Source organism: Acipenser ruthenus, chromosome 14 (assembly GCF_902713425.1).
Source record: "Acipenser ruthenus chromosome 14, fAciRut3.2 maternal haplotype, whole genome shotgun sequence".
NCBI classification, from domain to species: Eukaryota; Metazoa; Chordata; class Actinopteri; order Acipenseriformes; family Acipenseridae; genus Acipenser; species Acipenser ruthenus.
In genome coordinates, this window is record NC_081202.1 from 23,679,843 (window position 1) to 23,692,442 (window position 12,600).

General features: G+C 36.9%; 1 protein-coding gene across 2 annotated transcripts in view; it reads left to right on the forward strand.

Moving 5' to 3' along the window:
- Positions 1-12,600, forward strand: part of LOC117419360 (ras association domain-containing protein 8-like) — a 39,239-nt gene that overhangs the window by 19,950 nt on the left and 6,689 nt on the right. Inside the window, exons 1-2 of one of the 2 annotated variants that reach the window (XM_058986171.1) lie at positions 8,917-8,935; positions 11,171-11,385. In XM_058986171.1, coding sequence (XP_058842154.1) covers positions 11,283-11,385 — 103 coding nt within the window. In that variant the 5' untranslated portion in view covers positions 8,917-8,935; positions 11,171-11,282. Of the gene's footprint in view, positions 1-8,916; positions 8,936-11,170; positions 11,386-12,600 lie in introns of those variants that run through there. The other variant, XM_034032050.3, reaches the window with a different exon arrangement.

Here is a 12,600-nt window from a genome sequence, read left to right on the forward strand (position 1 = left end):
GGTGACTGTTAAATTAAGTTTGTTTTGGCTAAGTCCACTGCAGTTAGTGCTGCTGCAATGAAAGCTTACATGCAAGCGGCATCAATTACATGTAAATAAACAATGTGTATTTTTATTTTTATTTAAAAAATAAAAACATGATTACTGTTCTACATAATGTATTTTTAAACTACATATGAATGTTTTATTCCATTTTTTTTATATGACTTACCTGTAAAAATTATAGGATCAAATATAAACAAGTAGCTGTGGTAGCAACATTGTTCACAGTTAATGACTAAGCGTGTCATCAAGGTAAGGTGCTTGACTAGTTTTATACATGCTTTCTCGGACTGCCTCAATTGAAAAGTGTGCAGATTTTGCAGTATCGGAGATGACCCTGTATGCACTGTTAAATGTGCACTGTGATTTGCATTTAGGTTGTGTGCGCTGTTGTTGCCATCCCTGTGTGAACTTTTCTTTTAGAGTTGGCAGCTGGATAAATCCTGGGTTGCGTGATGGAAAGTACATGCCTGAAGAGGATGCTTCTGTTTGGTAACGCATGCATGGGTCCTTACCTCATGATTGCAGTAATTGCTGATGGAGTGTTGCAGCTTGGGGTGGCTAATAATCGCTATCACCTTCATTAAGTTACATAATCCCTGACAAGCATGTAAAGGAGAAACAGATCTTTCATAATACAAATCAAATCATTTCCTGTGCATGATCTGATTCTTTCTCTTGTGTTTGGTTGCTGTTCGGTAACAAAGCTTATCTCTTCTGCAGGCTTTAGTAGAGTGGCAAACTTTGTTCTCTGTTTTGATTGTGTGAAAGAGAGAACACCATGTTATGGAAATGTTCATAAACCTAGGAGTTAACAGGTTACAGTAGCGAAGTAAGATAACGGACTGTTATATTTTCCATACAAAAAGGTCAAAAATCCAGCCTTTGACAGTTATAGAGCTATGACCGCAGTGTGGTCCAGTGCTTAAAGAAAAGGCCTCGTAACCAGGAGGTCCCTGGTTCAAATCTTGGCTCACTCACTGACCTTGAGTAAGTTATTTAACCTCCTTGTGCTCTTTTAGGTGAGACGTTATTGTAAGTGACTGTGCAGTGGATGCATAGACTGAAGGAGTGTTGCAGCTTGGGGTAGCTAATAATCACAAGTAACTTTGTAAGTCGCCCTGGATAAAGACATCTGCTAAGTAAACAGAAATAGTTAAAATGAGTAAATTAATACACCTTTTTTTTTTTTAAATTAAAGCCAAGATTTTCAATCAGACTCTTGTTGCTGTAATAGTAAGTAAAGCACCTGAAGACACTTAATGTCATGTTTTATAAACATCACTTGGCTCATTGCTGACATTAAAATAAGCAGGAAAACTTAATTATATTACAACAGTTCAGAAAACAAATGTCCAGCACTGTTGTGAGGTTCATATTTTTACAGTCTTCCACTAACACTGCAGTTCAGTACAGATAAAGGTGTTTTGAAAAGACCTGCTTCGCTTATTGCTGACGGTACAATAAAAAAAAATTGAAACGGTTTCATAACAGTTCAGCAATGTCATGTGAGAGTAATCCTATCTACAGTACTCCACAAATAGTTTAGTGTTTTACTGGCATTACAATAACGAGGATAAAATATAAAACACTTTGATAAAGGCGTGTTGACTGACTTGTTGCTACACAGGTTCACTGCTGTCACCCGGTTGTAATTTAAACAGCACCCCTTTTAATACAAATGCATAATTAATCCTCCCAATTGTTTCTTTGCTGATTCAGTCTTGTTTGCAAAATTTAAAAAGCGGCGTGTCAAGACAGAATGTATTTTATTAAACAAACGGTGTGTAGTGTAGTGACTACATCCTTTACACAGTAAAGTAATCAATTTCCTTTGAGGAATATATAACTAGAAAAATAGCTTTCAGCTCATTTCTTCATTGTCAGATAATATAATTAAATTAAGAAACAATGATTTAACATGCCTAATTATAGCTTTTGTTAAATGCAGGTAGAGTGGAAAGAAGTAAAATAAACAATAATTAAATACACAATTTTTAGCTTGCTTAATTTGGGAAAGCCCCACCTTGAGTGCAGTACCTTGTTTTAGGTCTAAAGTTTTTCAGCATAGTAGAATGCAGTCCTTTGCCATTTTGTGTTGCCATCTTTTTTGCTTTTTGTTCTCTACGTGTTTGACTGCCAATAGTATCTTTTAATTGATATTCACTCGTACATGATCAATCAAATGACAGCAGAATAATATCCCACCATCCTCGTATAGCTAATCCGAAAATGTTTTAGCTTTCGCTGAAACAAAATTCTATTCCCCAAATTCTATTCCCAAAATGCCTACTTCCGTTCCCAATGCCTAATTCCGCGATTGTTCCCGATGCCTAATTCCTATATATGCAACACTGAATTAAAGTAGAAAAATGTCCCAGAAGAAAGAATAGGATGGGAAGGTCGTAATGTACCCTAGTGAATGAACTACAAAACAAAGGAAGCCCAGTAAGTGATTTTAGAAGAAAAAAAAAATCAGTTGAAAGCTGCTTAAGTGAAATATGTGGCTTTTTCTTGGCCTTATGGCAACTCCGGTCATAAAGGCCTCAAGTTCTTGGCATTTATTAAAGGCTGATGTGTTTATTTAGGGAGGTTTATTAAGTACCAGGCAGTGCTTGTGCAACAACAAATGTAGTGAAAGAAACCTTTTGGATATCACTGGTTAGGTGAAGTACAAGGTAAGAACATTAGAGGTGCTTACTTTTTTCAGTACACACATAGGCGATGAAGCCAGATGCAATACTAGATTGGCACAGTCTTTTAACTCTCACTTTTTATTTCCAGCCCAGTCATGACTCGTCATTTGTGAGGGGCCATGCCTGCTCTATAGTACATACCTAAGCAGACCGAATTCTTGAACCTCCCACTACACTGCAGTCAGCGTGCCAGAGAAGGGTCAACATATTTTAGTTCTGTAATGCGATCGCAGTGACACTGTTTGCATCAATGTATTCACTGCCTTGAAAAAAGAAAGCGAACTACTCACAGCGGAAAGCATCAGGTCGGACGTGCAGTAGCTCTTAATAATCATTAGATCCTGTGCATGTGACAGTTGATGTGCCCCCTTCCTATTCCCTTGAGGGCTCAGTGCCCTGCTCCACCCTGGTCAGAACAGATGACTGATAGAGAGATTAACTGGGAGAGTTCCAAATAGCACTCACTTGACACCATATGACTATCAGCATCACTGTATAGTTACAACAAAGCGATCAATCAGCACAGCTTGGAAGAGCTGTGACATCTCTAAAGGTGGGGGGCAGTAATGTTGAACAATGCACATCATGCTGTTGGTACACAAGCATATGCCTCAACTGAATTTGTCTGCCTTGCACACTAAATTCAGCATCTTGATATCAACTGTCAGGATGTTCTGAATTCAGCTGAAAGTACGGTGACCCAAAAGTGCAAGTCCGTGTCATCATAAAAAGTGCAGGCGAATCTACAAAGATGCATGTCGAATACACAAAAACGTATGATGGAAATAAAAATGGGCAGCATCTTCAAAGGGTGGTGAATACAGAAAAGCATGACGGAAATACAAATATATGCACAGCTTGTTTTTTGCTGTGTATGGGTTGTTGATCAACTTCTGTTGCAACCTATTAGTCACCTAATGCAACAAAAGCACTTCATACTTTGATAAATGTGTTATTAATCAGTCAGTTCAACACCCTTAATGGCAGTGTCAATTTGAATGTTTAATTAGAGTGATCATTACGGAATGTGCTTTACATTACATTTTTTTTTTTGGGGGGGGGGGGGGGGGGGGGGGGGGGAGGAATAGGTTTACGTTAAGTCTGGTTATTTGAAGGGAGCTCTAAAATTACAATTGCATTTTCAAAGGATTTATTTTAGTTTGGCTGTATTCACAGGCCATTGTCTGAGCTTACAGAAGAAGTAGCATATAGATGTGGGGGATCAGCCGAGTGACTAGGTAACGGCAGATCTGATTTGAAATACTATACTTTATTTAATTTGGTGACTTGGCCAAACATGTCTGCAAAAATAAGGAAGAAACAGACAGGGTCCCTATGGAGAATGAATTGCTTGTAGATACTCTGTTGTAAGAACAATACTGTAGAAGCTTTGAATGGAAGTGTGTTTGTCACATCCAGCTATAGATGGAAAATTAGACTCATAATTGAATTCCCAAACTAATCCTCCCTTACTATGTGACCTTGGGGGTCAAACTACTTTATCACTGTGTACCAGTCCCACCATATTGATTCACCTTATTGTATTTCAGTATCCTAACTTCATATTTTTATATAAACACGCATTAGAATAAGGACTACATCAGAACTAACAAAGTTTATATTGCAGAATTCTACAATACTGGCTTATCCAGAATACAAATGGTAACCATTAAACATTAAACAGAATGGGATATTCTTTAAATCTTAATTGCCCCTTTTAAAAAAAAAAAAAATCATCAGAAAAAACTAGCGCCAGATTGGCAAGAAGATTTCCAACAGAGAGGAAGTTTAGTGTGCCTGCAGGTGAAACTGCTTTTAGGAAATGTAACCAAACCAGATAGCCAACAAGTTCTGGTTCCTGGTGAAGTGGAGTTCACAGAAGGGTATGAAATAATGTAGTTAAGTCACCCATAGATCCTATTGTACTTTATTGAACATGGTTGTTGTTGGACATTACAGATTTAAGAGTCTCCGATCGTCAAAGGTACATTTTATTATTAGTTTTGTTTCTCCCTGTCCTAAGAAAAGCTTTCAGAATATCTGAATACTAGCCCCACTTGCTTGCTGCAGCATGAAGGACAGATTACTTTTGGGTATGGCAGGTAGAAGTGAGAACACTTCACCACAGCAGCGCACAAACCCCAGACAATGGAATGTTTCAATATGTGTCTAAAGAATGTAGATATCTGTAGGTAATTGATTTTGAGTTTCAGCGTTTTAAAATAAAATATCAAACAGAACGAAATTTCAATGTACCATTTGTAATTCAGTAATATGAGAGAATTGGTCAGGGGTCTGAATACTTTTGCAAGGCACTGTATATATTAAGAAGTGTATGAAACTGATGTACATTATAAACATGTGTTTTTATATTAACCATTATTACTATTTGTATTAAACTACTTTTTATGAGAGATTTGTCCTGTTTGTTGGATTGAACAACTCCTATCATGTCTGCATGTTTCAAAGTGGGTGGCTGGTTTTATTAGTCATTGCCTGGAGGGAGGTCAGTTATATAAATATGCATTAATGCAGTACGTCCTCCTTCGTTTTGACCTAATCGTGTTTTTTTATTTTTTATTTTTGTATGTATTTTTATTATTATTTTTTTTTAACTTTCCCCTCTTAACACTTGAGGTATTTTTTTCAAGAACTAAAGCCAACAATTTGATTATAATAGTGTACTGGGTTTCTGTTTTTCTTTTGTTATTCTTTTTCCAATCAATTGATGTATCTTTTTTCATTGATAATCTTTGGATTTAAATGTAATACTTCTTTGTAGTGTAGTTTCTATTGGTTTGCTTCTCACACCACACTAGAAACGAAAGGACACATTCAAGAGCTTATCTCGACAGGCAACCAATCACAAATATATAGTTCATCCAATACTTGTACATCTTTTCTTTCTGTTCTTGGGCAAATATGATAACTACCTGAGAATCCAGTAGTAACAAACAAACGTATAACAACTGCAAAACCCTTTAGTATGTGGTGGGTGGTTACGGCAACAAGCTGGAGCAGATTTAGGTGGTTCAGTGAAAAATAGCATTGTCTGTGTAGTCTATTATTATTATTATTATTATTATTATTATTATTATTATTATTATTATTATTATTATTATTATTATTATTATTATTATTTTAGTAAGTTATATGGCTGAGGGAAGTTGTCCTTTTAAAGCTTTGATTTAAAAATAAATTAAGTGTTAAATAAATCTACAGTAACATTTCAGCCAGGACTACAATCTGCTCTTTTTTTCCTGCAGATTTCCTCTGCCTGTTATTCTTGCAGTGTGTTTTGACAGTGTGCAGCAGCCATTGTGTGGCTGGCAGTGGATTAGGGCACTAGGTCTATTTGAGGTTTCTGCAGCTTGGTATTATATTGCTGGTTGTCAGCAGAGCTCTAATCGGCCCACGTAGTGCAGCTCACACATGGAAACAATATAACCCCTGGGTAAACTGCTGGGGTTCAGATGTGCACTGATATCATCTTGCACAGTTAATTCTCTCAGTTAAAACTCCAGACCCCTTACAAACCCTGAGCTCTTGAAGTTTCTATTTTTCTTGACATTACTGGAGTTTCCTTTCTTTGAGGTAACCCTCTCTCCATCCAGTTCAAGGTTCAGACCGTGGTGCAGCTCTGTGAGCTCTAGAAAAAACCTCCAGACAGGTTGCTTGCAACATGGCACCATTAGAACACAATGACACATTATCAGTCCAGTACATTAACAAGCGACATGCAGTCCATGCTTTTGAGACGTTGGAGATCTGCTGGCAGAGATCTGCCCTGTCTTTGTGCTGTAGGGCAAAAGCACAATTAACATCCCATTCTTCACGAATCCCCCTGTTATTTTGAAACGTGCACAACCCCTTAAATTGGCACTTTAAATACGCCGTAGTTAATGAATGTAGTACTTTATGTGAAACCATCAGTGCAATACATTTTGAGAAAAAAAGTTTGACCTTGTGGAATTTAAGATGTTTTAAATGTAGATTTTGTTCTGAACACTTCAATACTACAAAAACTATATGTACCCATAGTATACCCTGGTTTGCCATGTTTATTAATACACTTTATCATACCTTGCTGTTCTTTCACCATGTTTTATTACACTTTGCTGTGCTTTTACTATGGTTAACTTTTATAAGGGTTCAGCCTCTTACTTCTGAGACAAGATAACTTAAGTTTAAATGCACTGGTGACTTTGGTCTCTCTCACCTTTTTTTTTTTTTTTTTTTTTTCTTTGCATCATGCATGAATTATTGTCTGGCATCTGTAAGATTTCATATGGGTTTGTAACAGGCGTGTTACCTGGATGCTGGAATCCAGTGATTTAACATGAACTGCAAGTTTTTTTGTGTTTTGCTTGCATTTGTTTTCTGGTGGATAGGAATGTTTTAATTACTTAGTGACAGAGAAAACAATTACCATGTTACCTTTGCCAGCCCCTTCAGGAGAGACTTGGGAGTGTAGCACAGTGGGTAAGGGGACACCCAAGTTATATTGTTATCATTCTTGTATCATGAGGGTTTACCACCATTTTTATTGGAGTCGGTGGTCTTCAGCTGGTCTGTTTTTAACTATTTCAATCTTTTTAACCAGGCCTCATATTCTCCAATTATGTTCCATCGTTACTGTATCATTTTGTCCTCTTATGCAATGGGTTTTTACAACTTTTATGAATGTTGGTTTGGGGCTGAAATGCAAAAACAGGTATTTTCAGAAAACAGAATACAAATTCTGGCGAATTGGGGCAGAGGTCTTTTAAAGCTGAAAGCAATTGAATGTCTTTTAACAAAAGTTTCCAAAGGAAAGAAAGTTCTCAGGGTATGCAGAGATATTAAGGAGGATGTACTGTAGCATACCTAAAGAAATACATGTAAAATTAAACTAATGGTAACGCACATTTTTTGACGACTGCTTATTGTTAAAGTGGGCTACAGACATGGCTTCTGATTTTCTTATGCTACTTCAAATACCTTGTATTTTTAATGTGGAAATGTATTGCAGGGAATTCCCTACTAAGTCCTCTGTACAGTGCATGTGGGTAGATCACGCATCTGATCGTGGTGAAAGTTGATATGGACGTTCTGGTACGTTACTTTTGGACTCCGATTAATTGGGCAGGTGATGCTTTTTCTCACATCGGTGTGGGATTAATTTGTGTAACTTACAACATACCTTTGCCTTTTACTATTATTAGGACATTATGCTGTAGATGGGCTTGATACACTGCAGTACCACATGTCGTGTGCTTAAACTTTGCTTGGACATGTTGGCTGTTTTCTCCCTAGTTAACCTAGTAGCTGTGAGTAGGTTTAATAATGAAGGGCAGATCCATGTCACCCCTTGTGTTCTGAATCTCTGCGCTTGCCCTGAGAATCTGCACAGACTTGGGAAAGGAATTTCAGACACCATACTGGAGGTATTCAAGGTGCATAATCTTGCATCCAAGTGCACGCTGCTTGAATGCCATCAGTACTTCAGTGCCTGGCAACGGTGGATAATAAAAGAACTCGAGACAGATTTAGTGCACCACGAGATACAGACTTGGTCAGAAAAGGAGGGCAACCAGGCACAGGCAGCTGGAACAGGCTCTGTTTTATGTTTAACTTCCCACTGAAGGCTGATTGCCTGTCGCGAAGCTTTTCCAGATATTTGTCAAACCATTTAGAAAATTACTTTTACCCCCGAGTGGTAAATGATGATTTTATGTTTAAATAGCTACTCTGTCCCCCTTATTGTCCAAGGTAATCTTCATCATTGGAGTTGTAAACTATATAAATGCTTCTAATAGAGCTTACTTGATTAGAATAGGGTTTTGAAAGTGGCCCCAGTTTGTATTTGTCTTTTCATTTTAATGTTTACACATTTTAGAAATGATTTTGCAATGGAAAATGATATATGAGAATTTAAGATCAATTCTGTCAGACCTAATTGCCAAAACTGGGTTGTCTTCCATCTTTTGAGTGCTGGCTTTCCCAAATAACCCTTGATGATCTTGGTTTCTGAAAGCTGCTGAATGATGGAATTAATGTGTGTGTGTGTGTTGTGTGTTTTTTTTGTTTGTTTGTTTGTTTTTTTGGTGCAGTACAATTCTAAGATGTTGTTTATTTAGGAATGCAATGGATGACCTAATGAGAGACTGAAGCCAGAAGACTTAGATGGCAACCATTGTGATCTGCTGAGGTCATAGGTATATTTACATCATACCAGCTGGCTACACATTCCATATGCTGTGTATTCTTGTGTATGCTAAAAATAGCAGTCTGTGCCGATACATTTTAAGTAGGATTATATTCATTAGTAATTGATATATGCCAGTGCCACATTTTTTTTTATATACAGAACCCCCAAACAAAAATGTATTTAATAACCGATACAAGCTTTTGTCGTGATGTGGTTATTTCACCCATTCGACTATCTTCATTTGTGAAACCACTACAATACTCCATGAACGTCCATGATGTATCCTCTATTGCTCACTGAAATGTTCCAAGCTGTCTATGGAATAACATCAGAATGAAGGCAATGCAGTATGCAAAGAATTTGTTGTTATGCAGTGTTTATGAAATGCAGTCCTGGGCGTGTCTGCACATATGTTCTTCTCGTGGGGGGGGGGTGCATCGTGCATCGTGCATCCCCCCCCCCCCCCCCCCCCCCCACTGCTCTTGGGCAGGGAGAGCACCGCTTCCGTACTAAGAGGCACCCACTTGTTTTTATTTATTTGTATTTTTGTTAATTTTTTTTAGTATACATGTGAACAATACATACAAGGAAAAACTGTCCTGTTGAATATATATGAACAGCAGTGAGTGACAGCAGCACTGTTTAACATGTATAAAAATGATTGGCTGAGGGGGGAGCTGGACGTTGATGCTAAAAATGTGCCACAGTCAGCAGGTTCTAAGCTAATGAAATTCCTTATGGCTGTGCTTGGAATTTGGCAAGGATTGTTTGTTTGAGGCTATTCTATAAACAAGGTAAGGCATGTGATGAACAGCTGTGTTTATTAATTTGCCAGAGTGTGAGTGCTTCCATCAGCAGGATCAATGGATGTGTCTGCTCTCACCAGCCACTAACCCCCTGAGAAGATTTTCATTTTTTTTATGAAAATAGACATTCAGGCTTTTTTGGGAGGATATTGTTGATCATTAAAGTGAAGTTCTATTGGTAGTAGGGATATTTTTCTAGAAGAAAGGTTTTATTTTCTGACCCCCCCCCCCCCCCCCCTTTTTTTTATAAGAACTTTACTGTGCTGCCACTAATTGATAGTATAAAAGTGTTCAGTTCAATTGTGAATAAACACTTTAATTACGCCTTAAGTTCTAATATTAGAAATAATAAAATAAAATAAAATATATATATATATATATATATATATATATATATATATATATATATATATATATAATGATTATTTATTTCTTAGCAGACGCCCTTATCCATATATAATATATATATTATTAAATGTTATGAAACCTTGTATAGATCACATTCCTTGAAACTGGAAACATTTTTCTTTAGACCATAGAATTGCATTATAATAATAATAATAATAATAATAATAATAATAATAATAATAATAATAATAATAATAATAATAATAATAAAATGATTTCCATTACACGAGAGTAGATGTTAAAACTTCATGCTGATTTGAACTCGGCTCTCGCCAAGATAAGCACCAACTAAGACGTAGCTTTACAGTAAACTAATGTGATCCATATGCGTCTCCATCCATTTGCGTTTCCTTCCATATGATGATGTAGATATCCTTCTGTCTGGTGTTAATGGCTGAAGTGTAATGCTGGCTCCAGGGATCAGCTTATTTTGCCTAATAATACTTTGTTTATTTAGCAAACGCCTTTATCCAAGACGACTTACAGAAACTATTTTTGGAGTGATTTATTATTGGAATTGTATCTGTGCTCTTGGTAATGAAGTACGTCATTTACAGAAAAATTAATCTTGAATAAATGAAAAGCACAGAATTCATGTTTGCATGGCAGGTTGTTAGTGTGTTATTTGGAGTGTGCTTATAGTCCAAGATCATCTTTATCATCTCTCTCTCTTAATCCATGTTCCAGTGCTGCTCAAGCAACATTGCCACTGAAACTGGTCAAGCTGAACTTGCATAGTTTGCTGTTGGTTCTGGAAATGTCCATCCTCCCTACAGCCAGAGTTATTTGACACGGCTATGTTTCCTATTAACAAACCAATGGAGTTATTGTCAGTTTGCCACAGGATAGCCCAGCAGCAGGGGTTTGGAAATATTCATTTGCATAGCAAAGGCATTGTGTGCTAACCGCTGTTAAGCCATTTACTAGTTCTATTAGAACATGCTGTCCAGTGCAAGCAAGTCTATAGTGGTCACTGGTTTTATACTTGTGCAATAACATGTAACATTTTTTTTTATTATTTGCTGTAGTTGCAGGATGCTAGAGAAGCAGCTCTTCCCACAGTCCCCTGGCATGGAGGAATGACATGTGGTCCCTGAAAAGTTGAAGTTTGGCAGCACTTGGTTAATCTAATGGTACATCATGGAGTTGAAAGTATGGGTAGATGGGGTCCAGAGAATCGTCTGTGGAGTAACTGAAGCCACAACCTGCCAGGAGGTGGTGATTGCTCTTGCTCAAGCTATTGGTAAGAATGTTTTTGGAGATCTGATATTTATCTGCCTTAGCTCAGTCAGTGTCCTTATTGTTTTTCCTTGTCTGATGTATAGAGAATAATCTTTCAGATTTCAGCTTTGAGTAAAAAGAATAAGATTAGGGGGTTATATGTAGATGCTCTTCGGAGAGTGGATGTTCCTGGGGAGTTTGACTCTGGACGAAACTACAACATGCTATTGCTTGAGAGTGGTATTTTCCATTTCTGATTTGCAAGCTCTGCATCTATTTCCTGTTATTCAAACCCATTCTTAATTTCCTAAATACCAGTGTCTGTGTGCTTGTGAAGCCAGTTTCCTCCAGCCCCATGGGAGCAGGCTTCCATGCCATAACCACAGCCTCTTTATGGGTTTCTTTTCAGGCCTAGTTTCCAGTGCAAAAGGATAAAAACAAGGCAGAATCACTTCAGATACGATAATGTAACCAGCAGCGGAAAAGCAAATTCCATGACCTAAACCAGAGCTATCACTCGACCAACATGATAATCATTCTGTACACTTACTGTGCATGTGTGTTTCTATTCTCTGTATTAGTATTAAATATTATTTGTATTGTCCTTTTTGAATTTTTCAAATCTTTTATTATGCGAGTTTCCTAGTATGTTTCCAGAACTGACGTCTCACAATTCTGAACATCTTTGACAAAGTTGTGGTGAAAAAGTTGCACGCAACCAATTCAGTAAAACCTTTTTTCTGTAACATTTAAATCTGTTTTGTACTGGTTCTTTCCAATTTGGTTCTTCTGATTTCTAAGTAAAATACATTTGTAAATTAAAAACAGCCTAAGCATTTTTATTGAACATTTTTTTGGGGTTACAGTATTACCATTTTAATTCAAAATAAGATGTCAGGTTTTGCGTGATTTAGTGTTCATTAAAAGCTTGATTTAACCAAACTTAAGTCTTATAAATGGCTCCTTCATAACCTGTGCTCATCTGCCCTGTGTTCATAGAGAAAATGCAATCTCTGGTATTTAAAGCACTTTGCATTATATATTCAAAGAAGCATGTCTTGTAATGCAATTATTTATTTCTTTGAAATACTATATTGACAATTTTTGATAAACAATTTTTTTTTTCCCAAAGTAATCTTAATTTACAAACCACTGGTCTCAAGTAGTAGTAGTAGTAGAGTTTCACTGTACATTTTGTTTGGTCACGTAATAAAGGACATTGCTTTCCTTCCTCAGC